Source organism: Elgaria multicarinata, chromosome 7 (genome assembly GCF_023053635.1).
Source record: "Elgaria multicarinata webbii isolate HBS135686 ecotype San Diego chromosome 7, rElgMul1.1.pri, whole genome shotgun sequence".
Taxonomy (NCBI): Eukaryota; Metazoa; Chordata; class Lepidosauria; order Squamata; family Anguidae; genus Elgaria; species Elgaria multicarinata.
The window spans coordinates 18,165,098-18,186,831 of NC_086177.1; the positions used below are offsets into that span (position 1 = coordinate 18,165,098).

The 21,734-nt window shown below is 41.7% G+C and overlaps 1 protein-coding gene across 1 annotated transcript in view; it reads right to left on the reverse strand.

The window, feature by feature from the left end:
* The window catches only part of LOC134401373 (cadherin-18), a 222,672-nt gene that overhangs the window by 99,457 nt on the left and 101,481 nt on the right, over positions 1–21,734 (reverse strand). The window contains exon 3 of the mRNA XM_063130251.1: positions 17,566–17,685. Coding sequence (XP_062986321.1) covers positions 17,566–17,685 — 120 coding nt within the window. The remainder of the gene's footprint in view (positions 1–17,565; positions 17,686–21,734) is intronic.

The following is a 21,734-nucleotide window of genomic DNA, read 5'->3' on the forward strand; positions in this document are numbered from 1 at the left end:
CTCATATTTTATTTATTGGTTGCTGTAAGGATGCTAGTTTCCTAGAGATGGAAAACAAACACAATGCATTACTCACACTCCAGCAATGGTTAAACAAGAGCTGGTCTATAAGGGGCTCATTAAAACTGACATTCTGTATTAGATGTAGATGGTAGAATCCAACCCATTGACAGAATGAAAGCAGTTAAAATGTAATCAGTATAACTAGAAGAAGTTTGAAGGAAATTGTTTCAGTTGGATGGAGCTTACTTAAATTGGGGAAATAATGGTGATTGTTTCCCTTAAATGGTTCTTATGAAATGTAATTGTTTTATGTACTAGATGAATATTTTCCATTTTAATTAATAAAAAGCCAGCATTTTCTAAAATCTGATTCTAGCTTTCATATATAAAATTTGCTTCTATTGCCTGGATGATCAGGATTACAAGTCCTTATTGCTTTCCGAACAATCTAAAGCGATAAAGAATTGTAATCCTGATCATCCAGGCAATAGAAGCAAATAATACAACGGGGGGGGGGGGAGTCTTGTGGCACAAGTTTTTAAAGTACCTGAATATTACATTTGCATTAAGCGAAAAATATGAAAAGCCCTTTGGAATAAAATAAATGGGTTTATATCTTGTCCAGCTTAGTTGCATCTTTGAAAGCCACTTGTTTGAACTTAATCATTTCTCAATCCCCTGATATGCCAAAATAATAATAAAAATAATAATACTGTTTTACAGAAACAGTGCCAGCCAGCTAGTAAGCAAAGCAGCTGTGAATATGAGTGTGTCACAAAAAAAAATCATAACAAACACAACAGGGTGATTATACAGAGCTTAAAAACAGCAAAGGGTATGATTTTTGTAAAATGGATCAGCTAAATTTGTACACTTGAATTTAAACCTTCATTCTGTCCATAATCAATTCAAAAAGAAACCAAGTGATTTGCTCTGAAGAAAATGAGTTTGGCCTGAGGTGTACTGAATATCAAACACGGTTGTCATTTTTTAAAAAACAACAGTTCTCTCTTCCCTATCTATTTATACATAACACAAGCAGTGGGAGAGGGAAAAAGAGAGACCAACTCTATCCAGGAAGAATGTGATTGAGCTCTTTTCACCGGCTTGTCTGTTTACTAGTAACCTTCACCTCATGAAAAAGCCAGCTAAAGGCTTCACTGGGCAGCAAATTTTGCCTCCTGCCTAGATGGGCCCATAACCTGACTCAGCAGACTATAGTGGTGTGTGGCATTAATGTTGCTTGCAGGGATGGCAGCTTAGTGCTATTTCCCTTCTGCTTCACTCCCCCAGCTTCAGTAAGCTTGGAATCTTATCTGATGCCCCTCAAGGATGCAGGTGCTGTCAATGACTGGGAAGAGATGTATTATGTCTGCTGTCATTGTGGAAGTATTTGCCAACCTGGCTTGTATCAATGAAACCTGGTTGAACCTGGCTGGATGAAGGTGGAGGTGTTAACCTCCTCAAATGTGTCCTCCTGGTTATCTTATGCAGCAGGTGTGGGGAAACATTTTTGGCTCAAAGGTCACATTGGCTTTAGGCATGTCTGTCAAGGGCTACATGCCAGCAATGGATGAGATCATAGTATGGGAGGAGGAGGAGGAGGAGGAGGAGGAGGAGGAGGAGGAGGAGGAGGCGACTAAGACTGTAAGGCAGGCCTGTATAACTGGCCCAAACAAAAATTGCCCAGGTAAGGGGATTCATACGAAACTTTCAAACTGTACTTGCCCGGACCTTAAGATCATCTACAGGGGCCCTTCTCCGTGAGCCCCTGCCAAAGGAAGTGAGGCAGGTGGCTACTAGGAGGAGGGCTTTCTCCGCTGTGGCACCCCGGTTGTGGAGATCACATTATGCCAGTCCTTTTCCAGCTTCATTGGCTGCCAGTCCAGGTCCGGGCCCAATTCAAAGTGCTGGTATTGACATTTAAAGCCCTAAACGGTTTGGGGCCAGGTTATCTGAAGGAACGCCTCCTCCCATATGTACCTACCCGGACCTTAAGATCATCTACAGGGGCCCTTCTCCGTGGGGCCCTTCTCCGTGAGCCCCTGCCAAAGGAAGTGAGGCAGGTGGCTACTAGGAGGAGGGCTTTCTCCGCTGTGGCACCCCGGTTGTGGAACGAGCTCCCCAGAGAGGTCTGCCTGGCGCCTACACTGTGCTCCTTTCGCCGCCAGCTGAAGACCTTTTTATTCTCTCATTATTTTAACACTTAATTTTAACTTAAATTTAAATTTTACCATTTTAACTCTGTATTTTAATTTTATATCAATTTTGCTGCATGGTTTTTATCCTGGTTGTGCTTTTTATATAGTATTTTGTATTTGTGCTTTTAACCTGTTGGTTGTTTTATTATGGTTTTCATTTTTGTGAACCGCCCAGAGAGCTTCAGCTATTGGGCGGTATAAAAAATTAATAAATAAATAAATAAATAAAACAAACTCCAAATCCCATGTTCCCTCACCCAAAATGAGGGTCCACACTGTCCTAGAGTCCTCTGGTATGAAGAAGACTAATTGGGAACCCAAGAATAGACGGCCAGTGGGACACATGAAGTACTTCCTCTGTTGAGGCATCTCACCCTCCTCTGTTTTTGGTTGCTTATTTATATATTGACATTATTTGTTTCCTATCTGTTATCATTGACACTCTGATCCATCTTACAGGAATAACAAGTCAATCAAAACATGCTGTTGAAGCCACAGTAAAACCACAAAGAACTGGTGAAACCATATAAAAGCAAACAAACGCTCAAACACCGTTAACAGGCTGAGCTTCACTAGGTGCCTCAGAGACAACAAAGATGATGCCAAGCAGACATGTCTATGTACAGCACTCCAGAATTTTGGACACCACCACAGGAAAGGCCCTCTCCTCCAAGTCTTCATCACCCCACCTGACCTCATTGTAACTGATTGTCGAGTCTCTTGCCAAAGGCCTCCACAATTCCTGTTCACACATAATGGTTTCTATTGCTGACCACCCAGATAATACCGGCAGTTTACGAAATGAGTGATAAAAACGAATGAATAAAGTCAATGAAATAAACATATCAATTAACTGGGTGTAACATGTAAGGGAAGCCCGAGGGATGCCACTGGCCTGCTCCCCTCATCTCTGCTGCCACCACCCTCCCAGGGCCCATGGGCACCAGAAGCCTCTGGGAAGGACACCAGAATCCTGGCACAGTAGCTCTGGATTTAGCACTGACTCACATAGCAAGAACGCAGGCGCACCAGCAGTTGAGGTAGAAGGAGTTTATTTATAAGTAAGGGTAAGGGTTGTAGGAAGAATAAAAAGTAAAACACACATGCAGGCAGGCATAACATAGGAATCCCAGCAACCTTAAAACAATAAAACTTAGCTAGACTATCTACTTACTCCAAAGTAGGGCCTCGCAGCCTAAGCCAGCCAAGGACACCTTCCTCCATACCATAAGGCAAGACAAGAATGGAGAGAAGACCTCCAAACTTTATACCCTCCAAGCCCTCGTTTCTCTCTCTGATCCCTCCCTCCGTTGCAGCCCTGGAGGCCTGGTTTCATACCACTCCAGCAGCAGTGCCACCCCTGTTGGCATATGGCTTTGAGGCCTGATAAGAGAGTCCTCCCTTGGACCAAGGATGCTCCTATCTTTCTGTTCCCACCTTCAGATGCCCTGGGAGGGGTAAGAGCCTATTTATAGGCCAACATGTATACCCCTCCCAGCTCAGTGGCACCACCTGCTTCTGGCCAATCGAGGCAAAACACGTCTCCTTTCTTCCCCTGCTTGCAAATGCTTCCCCACGCCCAGGCCTTGCCAGGCATGGCAGAACGGCTTTTAGTCCAGGAAGTGCAAATCAGATAACTTCAATCACTTCAAATGTGGAACGAACAAAATTCCCCAACATCCTTCATCCTGACTTCCTTGTAGGAAGGGTGGAACGGATATGTGGTTAAAGTTGGTTAAAGGTTGTGCATGTAGTGAAATATTGAGGTGAATATGTACGTTCCTGCATGGCTAAATTATCGGAAGAATTTTGAGGAAAGCAAAAAGAGAAATCCCACTGCTGCTGGTTTTTATTTAGTTTTATGTACTGAGATGGATTTATTCTTTGCTGCTGGTTTTATCTTGGTTTTGTTCTCAGCTTGGTTTTGTTTTAAAGTTTGTATTGTATGTTTAAATGTACTGTGTAATGCCCAAAGAACTTCATACTGAACATACAAAAGTTTCTCAGTGGGGGTTCCAAATGCCCCTATCCTCCGCCCCACCCCACCCTACCCCAACTCTTCTCTGGCATCAGCAGAATGCAATGAAAACACAACCTTTGCAAATGCTGCTTGCACCTGAACCACATTAAACGTTTCTGAATGAGTGAATACTCCTTTCAGAACTGCAGTTGCAGCACATTGCGCAATTCACTGGAGAACTCTGAATAGCACAAACTAGCCCCAAGTTAAATACCATTCTCATGCCACAAAGAATCAAGAAATGGCTATTTCTTTCTCTGTACTTTCCCATTCAAAATATCGTGCTCGACACATTCTTCCAACTCTTCAAACCGCTAAAATGAAAAGGCCAGCAATTAAAACTCATCACGGGAAAGTTTCGTGAATTGCAGAAGGGAAAACAAAAACAAACCATGCGCACAAAAAGTACCGGTCATAGAGAGAAAAATCAGAAAGAACGTAATTTCCAAATGAGGCAACGACTCATACTTAAAAATTTGCACAGTGCTGAATAGGGGGGAAGCACTATATTGAAGGGAAATGTGCTGGTTTCCAAGCATAGCCCATTAAAGTAACAGAAAATAAATATTAGTTTTTGAATAGGGTTTTGTGGTGGTATTGTGCTATCACTTTTGGGATCGTGACATGATTAGGAATGTCTTTTTCTGGTGGAGATGGATTATCTCCCCACCAGGGAAGTTGGAAATTGCAGCCCCTGTCCCTTCCCCAGCAGGAAGGGATGCTCCACTGGGGATTGGGAGCACTCGCCGCCACCACCCCATCTTCACAACTTCCGCTTTCTCTGCCCCCAGATAAGGTTTGTGAGCCCTTGTGGGGAAAAGCTAGTGGTGGTGGTAGCTTCAAGAACCCGTGAACTTTTGCTTGTGCTCACTGGCAGCATGTGTAAAAGATCAAGTCTTTTTTGGGGGGGAGGGGAGGGAAGCACACAGATGCTCATTCATTCCGGTTTGTCCAGATTCCAAGCCCTCCCAAAGATATGTGGAGTAACAGAGGCTTGGTTTGCAATCCACAAAGTCTTTATTCTGTAAACAAAACAAAACAACCCTCAACTCTTCACACCTGTAGCATCTGTGAAGGCTAGAAGCTGTCCTCTAAGCACAATTAACCAAACAAAGAAAAACAGTTGTCTATCAACTAAATGGGCAGGTTTCCATCATGCCAGATAGGCTTTTACTGCTCCTTCAGGGAGGGTCCTCTTGACCCAACTTCTGACCTGCAGTCAGTCTGGTGGACCACCTTCCACCTACTCTAAACTCCACCCACTTAACCCTGTGGCAGACCCTGGGATCTTTCAATTCTGGTGCTCCCTTCCCCTCCAACCAAGGCTGAATTCCCTATTATTATTATTATTATTATTATTATTATTATTATTATTATTAATTTATTTATTTATATAGCACCATCAATGTACATGGTGCTGTAAGGGGGGAATGTTTGATAAGCTCCTGGAAAGATTCCTCACTCACTCCTGGAGAGTCTTGAGGAATTCCCTCCCCCACTCTCTCTCTTGACTCAGCTTCTTCTAGCTCTGCCTCCAAGCCTGAAACCAAGCCTGGGTTTCATCTTGACACTACTTATGGCATGGAACAATAACTGCTTTTTATTACTTATAGCATTCTCTCTACAATCAAACAGAAGATTTATTAAGCCACCCCTTATCACAAGTCTAATTCATTCAAACAATTAATAAATTATTGACTTTCCGTATGGTTTTATGCATGGTGGCCTCATCTGAGCATTTCCCCCCTACACACAGAGAGACACAACAGAAAGGGGGAGGGAGAGATTACACAAATGCAATCACTGCATAGACAAGTGATATCATCTGATCACATATTATATTTTTTTATTTATTTTATTTAAGGATTTTTATGCCGCCATTCAGCCAAAATAGGCTCTCACGGCAGCTTATAAAAGTATTTCTTGACAGTCCCTGCCCACAGGCTTATAATCTAAAAGACATGACACAAAAGGAAAGGGGATTGGGAGGGAGGAGGAGGAGGAGGGGGGAAAGGAAAGCAAATTCAGGCACTACAATCTTAGTTGCAAAGTTCAGCAGTTACAGTTGACAGCAGGAGGGAGGGGGCTCTCAGCTGGAGCTGGACCCAGGCATGGTGGAGAGGTGCCTGGCTGCTGCTTCCTCCCTCACTGGTGGCCTCTGCAGAGACAGTTGATAGCAGGAGGGAGGGGGCTCTCAGCTGGAGCTGGACCCAGGCACGGTGGAGAGGTGCCTGGCTGCTGCTTCCTCCCTCACTGGTGGCCTCTGCAGTGAGGTGCATAGCAGTGGAGTGTGTATCACATCCACTTCTCCCCCATGGGAAAAGTGTTAGTAGCCAATGGCCACATTTGCATATAATGAGAAGCCAGAATCCCACAGAAACCAGGACTTTCCAAAGGTGTGGCTATTGTTTTCAGGTAATGGACCATAGAGTTTATGACATTCGAAGGGATTAGGAGGAGAAGGGACGGCAGAGAATGCCTTATTGATTCTAGAACAAAACAACAACACAGAGCAAAGGAGGACAATAGTGTTACAGACAGAAGGGAAGCAGGAATATGTGCAGACCAGGAGAACTGGAAGCAGTGATATAAACAGTCACACTAGGGATGATGAGATGGCAAGGAAATTGTGGTTCACAAAATCCTTCAGCTGTGCCCATAACTGGAATTATTAGGGGATGAATTCATGTGGAAGCCCCATGGGTGGGTGCGCGCGCACACAGCTGTACATGCAGATTTGTGTGTGTGTCATGCTATGCTGTTTAAACTGAATTTTTGAAATTAATTGGAAGTGACTCTTGTGGAGAAACTGCTGAACAGTTCAATTCAATGTGCATATGAAATGTGTATTTTTGCTTGGCCATTATTCTAGCTGGAATCCATGGGTATAACTTTGGGTTTATTTATGGCTTATTTAAAACAGTCTTTAAATTAGCAAGGAAGTTGATAACAAAAGACCTGAAAATTCATTTTATTTCTCATTATCTCTAATTATACTAAAAGTGTAATAAATTTTTACTCTTTTTCTAGAGGTGTTATAGTAATAAATTTCAAGAACCTTCTTGCAGCCTCAGACCAACGGTGGAGTTTAAAATACATTTATTAAAGGTGGAAAATGTATTTCTTGCCTAGTGTTACTTTAACTAGATGTCAGCCTTTGGGGAGGAAAATGGCAAAAAATGGTCAATGCTAACTCTGAAAAATACCTTTCCCCTTTATCTGTTTAAATTAACATTAAAAGATAATCTGACTTTTTTTAAAAAAATACACAAATTAAAATGTTATTCACTGTGCAAGGCATTTTCCAACAGAGGATGAACAGTTGCACTGAGGATTATTTCTTTTTAAAGTGTCAGCTGCCAATTTTAAGGAGGCACATTCACCCATGTTTGACCCGTCTCATGAAAAAAATGGCAAAATGAAAGAGTCTCTTTTGAAAAAAACAGAAGGTTCCCCCTAAATCCACACCTCCATGTTGACCTGATACTAATCTGTTGGTATCAGAGCAGGGTCTGCTTGGAAGGTGTGTCCATCAAGGGAAGCATAAAGCTGCCAATGCTTGTCTTCAGAGAAGTCCAAAGCTTTAAGAACTGCCCCTATTGGTTTTGGGGCAAACTTGTTTGGCACCAGAGAAGGTTTAAATATCTCAGAAGTGGCTCAATTCAGTATGTGGGCTTTGTCCAAGCAGATGCATCCCCTCCCTACAGAATACATATTTTAAATGCTTCCTAAACCTCCAAATTCCCATCACACAGCCTCTGAGATCCTTATGAAGCCCCACCCTGGTCTTAGTGTCACTTCAAAAGTACCATGACTCACTTCCTACCTGACCCTTTTAGTTCCTGTACCAAATACAGTTCAAACAAAGCCTTTCTCCACACGTCTCAAGCCTCCCATCAGGGCTTCACATCTGATTGGAACTGAAAAGGAAGACGAGGCTGGTGGGTGAGAGGAATGGTTGCTTTTCCTTTTCTTTGTGGAGACACCATCCCTTGAGACAGGTGATCTTACAAACATCTACAGATTCCAATACAAAAGTCTCTTGTGCACAGTGACGTGACAAAGGTCAGCAATCCTTTTTATAGGGACCACAACATTTCATCAGGAGGACTGATTTCAAATGCATTGGAGCTTCTTCTTCTAAAATTGACAGGGATGGTGGAGCAGTCCGTTTCATGTAACCAGCCATGCTGAAAGGTGTTTCCACGAATAAATAATTGTATCTGCTGCAACTCACAGAATCAGGAAGAGATGGTTAGGCCATCTTTTTTGGTGTTAGTCACATTCAGAGCAAAGGAGTTGTCCATCTCAGTAAATTTTCCTGAAGCCTTATAATATTAAAGTATTTATTCAATGTCTGCAATGGTGGAAAATGGGGCAGGGGGTAACATTATTTATTTATTTATTTATTTATTTATTTATTTATTACATTTATATCCCACCTTTTTTCCTCCAAGGAACCCAAGGCAGTATACATAATCCTCCTCCTGTCCATGTTATCCTCACCACAACAACCCTGTGAGGTAGGTTGGACTGAGAGTCTGTGACTGGCCCAAAGTCACCCAGTGGGTTTCCATGGCCGAGTGATCTCCTGACTCCCGGTCCAACACCTTAGCCACTACACCACACTGGCAGCTCAGGGTGCTGCTCCTACAACAAAACCCACATTATCTCATGGGATGGAAAGTAGATTGAGGTATGTATACTTTCCTTTGAGTAAGCCCCAGGAATTGGACCTACTTCTGAGTAAATATGCACTGGATTACACTGTCTATACAAAATACCAAGGAAGAAAAGGATCTTGAAACATGAAATACTATGTTGGCCAAACTACATAATGCATAAAATACGTCAAGGACCAGTCTGGATGTAGGATGAAGTGACCAATTGTAAAACATTTGTACAGTGTGCCAGTTTGGGGAATTTTGACCCGTTGTCCATCTTTGGGGATGGTTCAATGTCAACTGTGGCCAAATGAAGACTAAAACTGATAAGATTAATAAGATTACCGACTTGGTTGTAATGTATGAAGTGCATCGTAAATAATAAACAGCAGCATCTTATTATCTGACCCCCCCACCCCACCCCTGAAGAAAGCAGCAACTGTTGCTTTGAGTCATCCCTGGAGATACTGACTGCAACATGTTTGCCTGAGGGATACTTGCAATCTTCAAAGTTTTCAGCAAAGCATCCGTCAGCCTTACAGGCTTCCTCAATAATGTTGCTTGGAAACTCAGAGTCAATTATATCAAAAACTATGCAAGGAAGTGTAAATAAGGGCGTGGTCCTATGTGGATTATTCATTTATTTATTTATTGCATTTCTATACCGCCCAATAGCCGAAGCTCTCTGGGCGGTTCACAAAAATTAAAAACATTCAAAGTATAAAACAGCAGTATAAAACCATTCTATAAAATACAATATAAAAGCTCAACCAGATAAAAACAGCAGCGATGCAAAATTACAAATTTAAAACACCAAGTTAAAATGTATTTATAGACTGTTAAAATGCTGGGAGAATAAAATGCTGGATTCCTGTCAGACTCCAGCTGCCGAGTATCCAGTACTGGAGCAGGGGTGGTCTTCGTCTCCATGTCCAGCTGCCTTGCAAATCTGTAGAATGGATGATTTCGCCTGTCTAGCGGTGGCATCTCAGGGGGGTGGGAAGGAGGCCGGGGCAGCCATAGGATATATCATATTGCACCCATCCCCGTCTCCTCCCTCCCTGCCCGTGGGAACACCCCCGTTTCTCCATCTCTCCATTCCATTTTCCAAGCATGGAGAGGTAGATGCTGTGGAACTCTCTGTGCCAAATACGAGGGGGAAGGGGAGGGGAGTGCAAAGCCCTGGCTCTGACCTCAGATCCAGGAAACTGAACTACTCTATGCCCTTCTGGCCACCATGCCCAACTTATTAGCACCTCTTTCTGTTCACGCATGTTCCTCACGTAAAGGTTCTACCCTTTCTACAGGACTGACCTTTTTCATAGACAGACCCGGCTATCAGCGTGTGTTTTGTAAACACATGGCTTCCTCTAACTGGGAGTCCTGCCAGCAGAGATGTTTCAAGGTTGTTGGGAGTAATGAGCAGTGATAAGGTGCATGGCTGAGAGGCTGCTCACTAGGCACTTCATGAAATCCAAGCAACAGAGATGCAGAGGTGAAATCAGATTCAGTCAGAAGTCATTCACAAAATGACTCCAGTTCAAGTCAGGACTTCAGGGTAGAGGAAGCATACCTGGATATCGACAACAGATAAAGACGTTGTAGACGATGATGCCTTGACCGGCCTTGGTGCCTTTTATACAGGCTGCACATGCCCAACTCCCATCTTCAACTCATTAGCAAGCTTTCCAGCAAAGTCAGTTATATGAAGAAGACCTTTATGGAGACGGATTCCTGGATGGCAGCCTGACACGTCTCCTAAGGGGTTTCAGTGGCCCTCTGCACTTCATACATTTTTTTACAAGGGCCAGGTGGACACTCCACTTCTGGCTGAGAATCAGCTCCATCTGGGGAAGGAGGAGGCAGAGGAGAGAGACTCCACCAGACATTCCAGAGGGGCCTGCCTCCTCTTTGGCTACACTTCCGACACCCTCCGGAGACACTGCCACTGCATCATTCTCAGGGGGAAAAGAGTCCTTGAGATCAGGTACACCAAGTTCCTCCTCTGAAGACTCCTTGGGGGGTGGAGGAATGACAAGGACAGACACAGACCAGTATTCTTATGTACAAATGATGGAAGAATAATTTCCTTCCTTCAATAGTAGGAGTTTTCTTTAAATGGCCCTTGCACAGCCTGGGTTATGTTTAAATGATTCAACCATGCTGATCCCATGGCCTTTTGGGACATTTCTCTACAGCCCTACCTTATTTTAAAATTGTCAGTGGGTAAGAGATACAACCCCCTCCTTTTTACCTTTCATCTAATTTGTTGGATGATTCCCCCAAGCTGAAACCTCCAAATTTACTTCTCAGCTTCATTTATGGTAAGCTTCAGACACAACTCTAGACATTAGGGATTACTGTGCTAGTAGACAGTAGGGTAAAAGCAGAAGAGGAAGGAACATAAAACTTGAAAAGCAGAGTAGACACCTTGGAAGACTTAGGAGAAAGATCTGAACCGGATTTTCTGGTGAATTTCTTGCAACAAATAAAATACTTGGACAACAGCATAAATAAAATGGAAGAAACCAGTTGCTGCATTTTAAATGATAAAAAATTGTTGTGGGGAATGATCCCACACAAAATCTCTTGGCTCAAGCACTTAATATTTATAGAGCAACTGTGAAAGCATCACCTGTAAATTTTAGCTTAAGTGAAACTGAATGCTCTGTTGAAAACATGTGTCTGCAATAAAGAAAGGCTTGACCAAGAAGATGAGCTTTGATTCTTTAACATGACCTCCTCTTAGCAGTGCAAAGTAGAAATCAATCACATATAATAATACATTTTGGATTACTCGGTTGAGGCTATCAGCAAACAGCTCAGGACATAATTGAACATTAGACTTCCAAGGCACAGTCTCTTTCTCTATATGCTTGGTTTATGTTAATAGAACAGTATTCCCTGAACTTCTGATAGCTCAAGCACACTTGCCTCTCTGAATTAAAATCGGAAGGCCACTTCACGCTTACATCCCCAAAAGGTTCCTTTTACAGCCCACTATTATGAATAACTGTTTGGAGGTTATTCCCATGGGTGCATAGAATAATAAAGAGTCATAATTCTCCTGCAGAAGAGCCTGAATCCTATGTTTCTACGTGACTCATTGTTCTGCGTGTAGCCTCCTTAGAGGGTAGATGATCCTGCTACCTCCTTTCATTGGCAATGGTTTAGTAGTTAATGGAGAGACTGAAAGAACTGGGCATGTTTAGCCTTGAGAAGACAAGGCTGAAGGGAAACATGATAGCACTCTTTAAATACTTTAAACATTGTCACACAGAAGAGGGCCAGGATCTCTTCTCGGTCATCCCAGAGTGCAGGGCATGGACTAATGGGCTCAAGTTACAGGAAGCCAGATTCTGGCTGGACATCAGGAAAAACTTCCTGACTGTTACAGCAGTACGACAATGGAAACAATTACCTAGGTAGGTTGTGGGCTCTCCCACACTAGAGGCATTCAAGAGGCAGCCATCAATGAAGTATGCTTTAGGGTGGATTCCTGCATTGAGCAGGGCTTTGGACTTGATGGCCTTATAGGCCCCTTCCAACTCTACTATTCTATGTTTCTATGAATACTCTTTCATATAGTGATGGGGGAGAATTACCTGCCCCTAACAGAGGCTGACTGGAAGCAGGTAAGACCCCAAAAGTGACTCAGACATCGATCCAGTGGACAGCCTCCTCTGTAATAATGCAGGATTGTTTAATTGTTTAAAGTGGAGACAGATATATATCTGGTGTTATTTTTCCACAAATGTTTGAGGAGCAACCACTTCAGCCTCAGGGAGGGCAAAGCAAAGAATATACAGAGAGGATGACACAGGCTTTGCTCAGGTAGTGTGCGTCATTTCCCAGTAGAGGTGCTTCCAAAATTCTCCTAATCTAAATTTCCCCTGGATTTTGGAGCTCCAAATTACCTGATTTGCTTTCCAAAGTGGAACCAGGGCATTGAGTATTTCCAAATTTTGTACAAAGCACTGTGGATATACAGTTTACTGCCACTTTCAGTCTCTTCAATTCATTTCTGTCCTTTCTGGCTCTTTACTTTAAGTATGTGCCCACGTACATAAAAAGAAGAAGAAGCACACTTCAAAAAACTAATCTTGATGCGAAGATTTCAAGATTTCTTTTGTGCAGGGTTTTATGGATACAAACGGATCCTTGTGTGAATTAATCACACACATACAACAGATCTTGCATATGTTTGTTCCAAGATTATTTTGAGTGGCATTTTATCAACACACAAGAGCAAAACATTGCACAAAAATAATCTTTTATTTATTTATTTATTTATTTTATTAGAATTGCATACAGTTCAACTGGCAACTGCCCCTGGGGTGTTTTACAATCATAAAAACAAGCCACAACAATAACAAAATAACCAAGAATAAATAATAATAATAATAATAATAATAATAATAATAATAATAATAGAGCAACACAAGTATCAACATAATTCAATATAACACATTGAAAAACTATTAAAATATTGAGCTGCCAGCACTAAAATTAATAAAGCAATAGATTAAAAGTCAAATGGCTGCTTAAAGAGGAAGCTCAGAACTTATCATTTAAATGCACACAGGGAAGATGTGTGGAGGATCTCCCTGGAAAAGTCATTCCATAGGCCAGGGGGATTCTACAGAGAAGGCACTTTCCCATGTATCCATTACTGACACATAACAACTGCCCCCTCCCTTCCCCGGTGTTTTATCAATGCACTTGTGGGCATCAGTAACGGGTGGGGGGCAGGGAGAGAGATTCAAAAGAACTGAAGGAACTAAAAGTTGCGGCAACGAGTACATGCTCCAATTCCAGAACTGATTTTAGAGGAAATTATCTCACAACTATTTCCCAGGCCTTGGGCCCTGTGGACTAACGCAGGTATTGGCAACATCTCCTTGAAATCTTATATCTATCTATCTGTCTATCAGCCAAGTGTGGCTTCCTCAACAACTTCCTGTTGCTGAGGAAGCCATAGTCTAGAGCATTTGGATGAAAACAGTGAATATTTTGAGGGGCCTATCAAAAACCCAATGAAAGCTGGGAGGGTGGGAGAAAGGGGAATGTTAAGGCAGCCATGACCTTATGAATAAAACATTTAAGTGAACTCATTCGCATTTACTTTTGGAAATGTAACCCAATTCACTTTATGTTTGCTTTGGCAATTCTCCTTTACAATCAAAATGAAAAATGAAAGTATTTTTTTCAACAGTAATGTGGGGAGGGGGGAAACAGCCACAAAGCTGTATGGATAGTCTTTTAGTCTTAACATGTTTCTAAGCTGGTATTGCACCAGTTTTCTTTTTTTAGATTCAAAAAGTTAATTTTGTACTCCCTATTATGCCACCCTGGTCAGGTAGGACTTCTTAACTGCTCATCAGATTTCAATCACACTGATTTTGGTCGGGTTGGTAAAAAGACTGCAGTATAATTCAATATCTATGTTTTGATGCCACACTAAACCAGGGGTGAAGAACCTCTGAATGCAGTACACCTAGGTTACCCATCTATCAGGCCAACACTTTTGCCAGGCCTCGTGTCCCCCCACCCACCCCCCAAACCTGCAGGATTTGCCCCAGATGAGAGCTGCACAAAGAGCAGAAACCAAGCTCTTATCAGCTTCGAGATAAGAAGGCTGTGAGATAAAAATCCTAGTGCAGGGAAGGCAAAGGACAAGGAACGCCCACTCCTACAAGCACCAATGGAGCCTATTCACCCATCACTCGCTGGAACTCCTGGATGAGTGTGCAGCTATCACTCCCCCAATCCCCATATTATCTCTGATCTGTGAACATAGATAACAAGGGGATTCCCACACGTACCGTTCTCCGTCCTTTGGGGAAACTCTGTGCGCCACCCTCACTCCACTGGGAAATCTGATTGGTGATTACGATTCCTCTGCTTGCCTCCACCCACAGCCATAAGTAGCCTCCTTGCTGGCAGTGGGACTTCAGAAAGGGCCTGTAGAGGGAGCCCAAGGATCCAGCCCATGGGTTGGAGGTTGCCCACCCAATTTTTAGTATGATGTCCATCTTATGAACTAGAATTACCAAAAATAATGCAAATCTAATGTAAAACAGTAATAAGGCCAACATGTAGGTAGTGTCAAATATACATAAATGGAATCAATGGAAAGACACAAATATGAATATAACACCCTATCAACTTATGCACAAGCATACCCTTCAAGAATCACTTAATGGAAACACATTGTATATATTGCTATATATAATTTCAAAAACTTTATAGAAGTTCTGAAGAAGAAGAAGAAGAAGAAGAAGAAGAAGAAGAAGAAGAAGAAGAAGAAGAAACACTTACATTCATTTCGTTCAACGGCAATATTTTAGTGACTAATGAAGCTGTAAGCTTAGTGTTATTTTGATGATAGAATTTCATATTTCAAGAACATAAAGATGAATATTGCATTTTTAACAGTATAAAATGTCCATAATCAAACAACAGGCAACTTTCTGGTGTTCAAAGCAAGGCTATATTGATCTCTAGTTGGGAGAATGTGCTACCTAAATAAACAGCAAGGACTCTTGATTAATGTTTTAAGTTTCTTTGTGGGGAAAATACTGAAATGTACTTCAGAAACGTAACTATAATATTTCATCAGTCATAAAAAGGGCAATTTTCCAAGCACAACTGTGATATTTGCTCAGAAAAGCAAATGCTTTGGGGTTTTGTTTTTGAAGTTCATATACAATAATCAGCTGTTCACAGAAAACCACTGGATTTCAAAATTTAAGAGGCAAAGAGTTTCATCACACAGAGGAAAAACACGTTTGCTTACTGTTGCATCTCCGCCCATGCATTTGTCCCTCATTACTTCCTCTTTTGAAAGAAGAAGTAAACAATGTGCCCATGGCCCATTCAGTGGGCCAGTTTAATCGCATTGCTTCTCTTGTACACTTTAGGAGATGGTGGCAACGTCCATCTTCAAAAATGAGTCAGACTTACTGGGGTGGATTTTTTTGTTTTTGTATTTTTGTGGCATGAAGAAGGATTGAAGGGGTGGGAGGCACACGGGAGGCAGACAATGTCATGAAAAGGACCCACAAAAATCCATGGGTGCCTAGGAATGAGCATGTAATAAAACGCTCATCTTATGGAGCTCAAAATTGCAAGGCCTAAAGGGCTACGTTCAAAAGCACAAAACCGATATGCTGAAGGGTAAAGAATGAATAGCTTGTTATTGCACTGTCCATAGCACATACGATGTATACACAGAAGTAGCCATTTTCAAGGAACTTATAAACGATAAACGTCATATTAAAATATAATTCATTTCTGCTCTCTTCTTGAGCACCTTTACTCAATAAACCCTTTCTTCACATTATCTTCTATTTACTTATAACCTTCAGTGTACAACTGAGGATGTGGTAAGTTCCAAAGCAAGGGGCTGGGCAGGATAAGAAAAGTTATTTACCCAAACTAGAGACCACTCTCCACCCCCCACGGATTTGGAATAACCCTCTGTCTCCCTAGCTATCCTCAGGAAAGAGTTGTGCATGGACACTTCCCTGGTGCTGCTGGGTGATATTGGAATTGTTTATTCTCACTGGCATCAGCTCCTCAAGGAGACATGCAGACAGTTTTCCTAGTCCTGACATCTGGGATCTTTTTTAAACTGGAGGTTCTGGGAATTGAACTTGGGACCATTTGTATGCAAACATGTACTCTACCACTGCGCAATAATTCCCTTGCCAAGTTGAATTGTACAAAGCCCACCCACACCTCAACATGGCAGTCCAGAGGATTTGAAACAAGCAAATTCAGTGAGTCATTACATGTGGAAAATATCATGCTTAAGTTATGGAATAACATTTTTCCAGTTTAAAGAGGTACACGATAATTTTTGGGCAGAACAACAGATGAAACAAGAGTATTTCCAAAGTTTTGTGAAATATCGTTCATAACAGCCAAGGGCTCAAATTCTGAAGGTTGTGGAAATACAGTTAGAATATATCACCAAATGTCCAATTCATGAATTGAGTGCATAAACCTCTATTCCATTTCCTCTTTTCATTCATTTGGCAGCAATCTTATGCTTACCTGGGAGAAAGCGCCATGATAAATAGTACAGCTGACTATTTAGTAGACCTGCATAGGATTGCACTGGTTTTTCATTACAGATTTGTCGTCCCATGTATTTATTCAATTTATATCCCAACTTTCCACCAAAAAATAAAAATAAAAAAAATAAAAAATGATGCCCAGTGCCCCTATCTCTTAGGGGTTCACATATTGCCTCTTGCTAATATAGATAATGCTTTGACTTCAAAGTGTTTTTGTTTGTTCGTTTTTGGTTTTGTTTGTGTGTGTGTGTTTACTTACACTTCAACAGTTACAAAGCAAATTTTAGATTGGTACAAGCAAAAAAAGAAATCAGTTTAAGTCATACAAAGAGTAGAAAGCTTATAACATCTTAAAACAGAGCTTTACAAAATTAAAGATGATGGCCAATTAAATGTGTGCCATTTCTGCCATTTCTCCTTTTATGTAATTTGTTGGTTAACCACTGCAGTAGATTCCCACCTAAGAGATGCAAAGCATCCTATTATTTACAAATATTGTTCATACCACTACTTGAGGATAGAGTACAAAAGGGAAAGGTCCTTCTATTTGTCTGTAGTGTGTCAAACACAACGAAAAGAAGAAACATACTCACCTGTTTTAGGGTCAACAGAGAAATATGGCTGTCCCTGAAGAATACTGTACACCACCCGGGCACTATTTCCATAGGTGGGGTCATCTGCATCTGTAGCTGTCACCTGAAGGACTGAGGTACCTGTATGATCCAAGGAAACAGTATTCTGTCAGTATGACAACTTTCTGCTAAACATATAAAACCTGCTTTTTAAACAGCACACTTTTTAACATTTCCCCCTCTTAATAACTTGTTCAAAATACACTCCTTTATTAAACTTCTGGCTTTCTTTGTAAGAATGTATATCATAGAACCATAGAATAGCAGAGTTGGAAGGGGCCTACAAGGCTATCGAGTCCAACCCCACTGCTCAATGCAGGAATCCACCCTAAAGCATCCCCGACAGATGGTTGTCCAGCTGCCTCTTGAAGGCCTCCAGTGTGGGAGAGCCCACAACCTCCCGAGGTAACTAGTTCCATTGTCGTACTGCTCTAACAGTCAGAAAGTTTGTCCTCATGTTCAGCCAGAATCTGGCTTCGTTTAACTTGAGCCCGTTATTCCGTGTCCTGCACTCTGGGAGGATCAAGAAGAGATCCTGGCCCTCCTCTGTGTGACAACCTTTTAAGTATTTGAAGAGTGCTATCATGTCTCCCCTCTATCTTGTCTTCTCCAGGCTAAACATGCCCAGTTGCTTCAGTCTCTCTTCATAGGGCTTTGTTTCTAGACCCCTGATCATCCTGGTTGCCCTCCTCTGAACACGCTCCAGCTTGTCTCAGTTCAATCTTATTGCAGAAACCTGTTATTGTGTGACCCAGGCATAGTATTATTGGTGTACACAGCTTTGCTGTGTTGTTGTTGTGGTTGTTTTGCTATGTGCCTTTTTGAACCTGTATCCATGTTCTATGGTTGCAACTTTATGGACTGTACCCAATGCTGCCTGTTCCCCACTTAATAACTTGTTCAAAATACTAACTGTTAGTATAACAGGAAGCACCCTGTCACCCCAATCTTCTTCCCCTGTGGTTACTTCAAGAAAAGGCACTTTTCACATACAAAAGGACAACTCAATCATAAACTGGAAATTAAAATAAAGCTGCAATCCCAACCCCTCTTACATGAAAATGAATGCCATCAAAATAAATAGCTGTTACTGTAGGAAAAAAATGTTTAGGATAAGAGTGTCAAAGTGAAATATACTATTATTTCTCTTTCAGAAATCTAACAGGTGGAACTTTGAAATGCACTTTGCCCAGGCTGGGTCTGCCACTTCGGGGATGTCAGAATTTCAGGGGTTTCTCCTTCTGCTATGTAAAAGAGCCACTGCCCATACTTTTAGAAGTGGGACATAGAAATGGCTACACCTTCTATCCAAGAGGACACCACAGAGAGCCTGCTGATCTTCATTAGCCAGGAGCATAGACACAACTGACAGACATTAAATATGACAATGAGAAAATAGAATATTATCCCAGCCCTCTGGTTGGATGATTATTTGCTAACCAGACGGTATACTTTAAAAAATATATCATAAACTATAGTGCCAGTACTGTTCATGACAGGAAATACAGTGTTGTTGTTGTGTGTTTTTAAGGCTCATAGACCTAGTTGACTAATCTGTGACAGCGTAGTTATGGTTATTTCAACTTATTATTACCCATTGTGATTTGCAGTTCGGGCTCTTGTCACATGTTGAGTTAAGGTGATACACTACATTGTAAATGCATTACAATTCTAAATCAGCCACTCTATGAGCTTTATCACACCAGTGTTATACTGTGCAATCACTGCGAATTGCATGCAAAGGACTCAGAAGTTTTCCACCATATAATCTGCTTTTATTGTGAAGTACTCCCATGCATCCTGCCTTAATTGTGCAATAAAGCAAAAAGATTCGCCGTATTTAGCCCCTACTTTTTTAGTGTATCTTCCGAGCCACCGCTGGGGTGCAGGAGCAAGATTTTAAACAAATGCTTACATCTGTGTAAGCTTTAAAGATAAAGACACCAAAATTGGCACAGTAATAGATATTACGGAGAGCTTTAAGCATACCAAATTTGAATTGAATTGGGCCATCCATTGATTTTTTATGATTTTTTACATTTCCCCCCTTAAACTCACTTCCTGGTATGCAAAGGATCGCTGTCAACCGTTAGCAAAAACAACAATCGTGAAAGCTTAGCACTACGGGGATAATCCAAGGGAAGCAGGTACGTGGGATGAAGCTTTACATGCCAGTACTACACCTCCCCACATGCCTTTGGCAGCCTGCAAGTGTCTGCGTTTTCTGAAAGGTGCTTCTCTCCTCTTGTTGCTGTTGCTGCAGTATCAAGGAGTAGCATTGCTGAGGAGGCGAGGTAAACAGCTGTCAGTGGACATGCCCAGCTCCAGCCAAGTCCTGCTGGGACTGCCTCAGCCCGAGGTTCTTGCCCACCATGTGCTTCATCACATCCCTATACTGAAGGGCTGGGGATGGTCTGGTCACTTGCTCCCTTTCATCGGGCCTGTTTCTGGGCATGCACAGAGTGCCTCCCCTCCCTCCCTCCCTTCCTCTTTAGGGCAAAGGCCATGCACACACTTCCCCGCAGATTCTGAGAAAACAGCGATATCAGGACAGGGTACCTTTGAGCATGTTCAGAGTTTGGCCTCTCAAATTCACACTGTTCTATCTAGTTATGATTTCAAAACTATGCACGGTGAGTAGTAATAGGCACTACAAATTGACACAGCCCATTTATGTAGGTTGTTTCCTTTTATGTAGAATTGGGTTGGCTGCTTGAGACTGACCTTAGGAGTCTAGGTTGGGAAAGGCATGCAGTGGCCACCCGCCTGCAATGGCCACCAAAGGCTGGTAAGTCTGGCTTCCCACCCAAGGCATGCTTGAAGTTCTACCCAAGGCATGCTGGAAGTTGCAGGCATAAGTCTAGTTTTAAAATTATTATTAAATTCTTTAAAAATAGTTTAAAAAACCCAAATTCATAACTTTAGTTTTTTCTGGTACATTGTACAGCCAGACCAATCAGCATGCCAAATTTTAACTTTCTAACTCATCTGGAAGTGGGTAAACATTTCCGGACATACATCCCACACACATACTTTCAGCTTTATAGGTAGAGATTTCATTCTATTCCATTTCCACATTGATCTGAAAAAATAATTTCAATCTGAATGTGCATTTCTTCTCAAAGGATGTATCTAAATTTATATTTTGAGACATTTAAACTGCTGTCACAATACTTGGAGAAGTGCAACATCCAGTGGATATTTAAGTTCTGATCTGCCTATTAGTCTGACAGGTACGGGCTGTGCCCTTTTCTGAAGGGATTTGGAAAGACTGAATCCTATAAATACTTTATATTCCAAAGGTGATCTATTGGATTGTGGTAGCCTGGTATGCAAAGAAAGTCATCGTTTGACCACAGCCCTGGAGCAGGCAATGCAAACCCCACAGGCTACCTCTGATCAACTAAAGTTTCCATTCTCACTCTGTGCAGCCCTGCTCTGCCACTATGTGATGATTCCCAGTGGGCTAAAAGGAGCAAAGGCTACTATCTCTTAGCCTCTTCTTCATATGGGGATACTGGTCTATCTATCTTACAGGGTTGCAGTAAGAATTAATGTGATCGTGTATGTGAAGCATTTTGAATGCTCAAAAAGACTGAAATAAAAGCAAAGTGTTATCAAAACCCTTAAGCCAACCAATGCCCACAATTATCATAAAGTTAATAATGGGCCATATATAATCTATGTATTTAGATATAGACAGATATCTTCAAAGAAGTCCCAGGAATAGGCTTTTTTCACATTTCCAAAATTTCATCTTTGTCCACACATTTTAATTTGAGATTAAAAAAAAGTTTAAACAAATATGGTATCTCCATTTGTGATTGGCGAAGCCCTCCTGTTTCCCCTCCAAAACCTGGGTCTTCCACAAATTGACTTGGAATAAACTGAGCTATCCTCATCCACCCAACTCTGAAAAAAGAAACATTGGAAGATGCCAAAAATGAAAATTAACAAAGAATAAGCCAAACTAAGTCAATTTGGAGCTCATTAATGATTGGGATGCAGCACAACAGCACATTTAATTATTGGCTTTGTCCTTAGCCACTTAGAACTCCTTGCAGGTAAGGTGGTGTATAAATGGTTTTAAACCCATCAGGAGACCGAAGGAAACAAAACAAGCCAGGGAT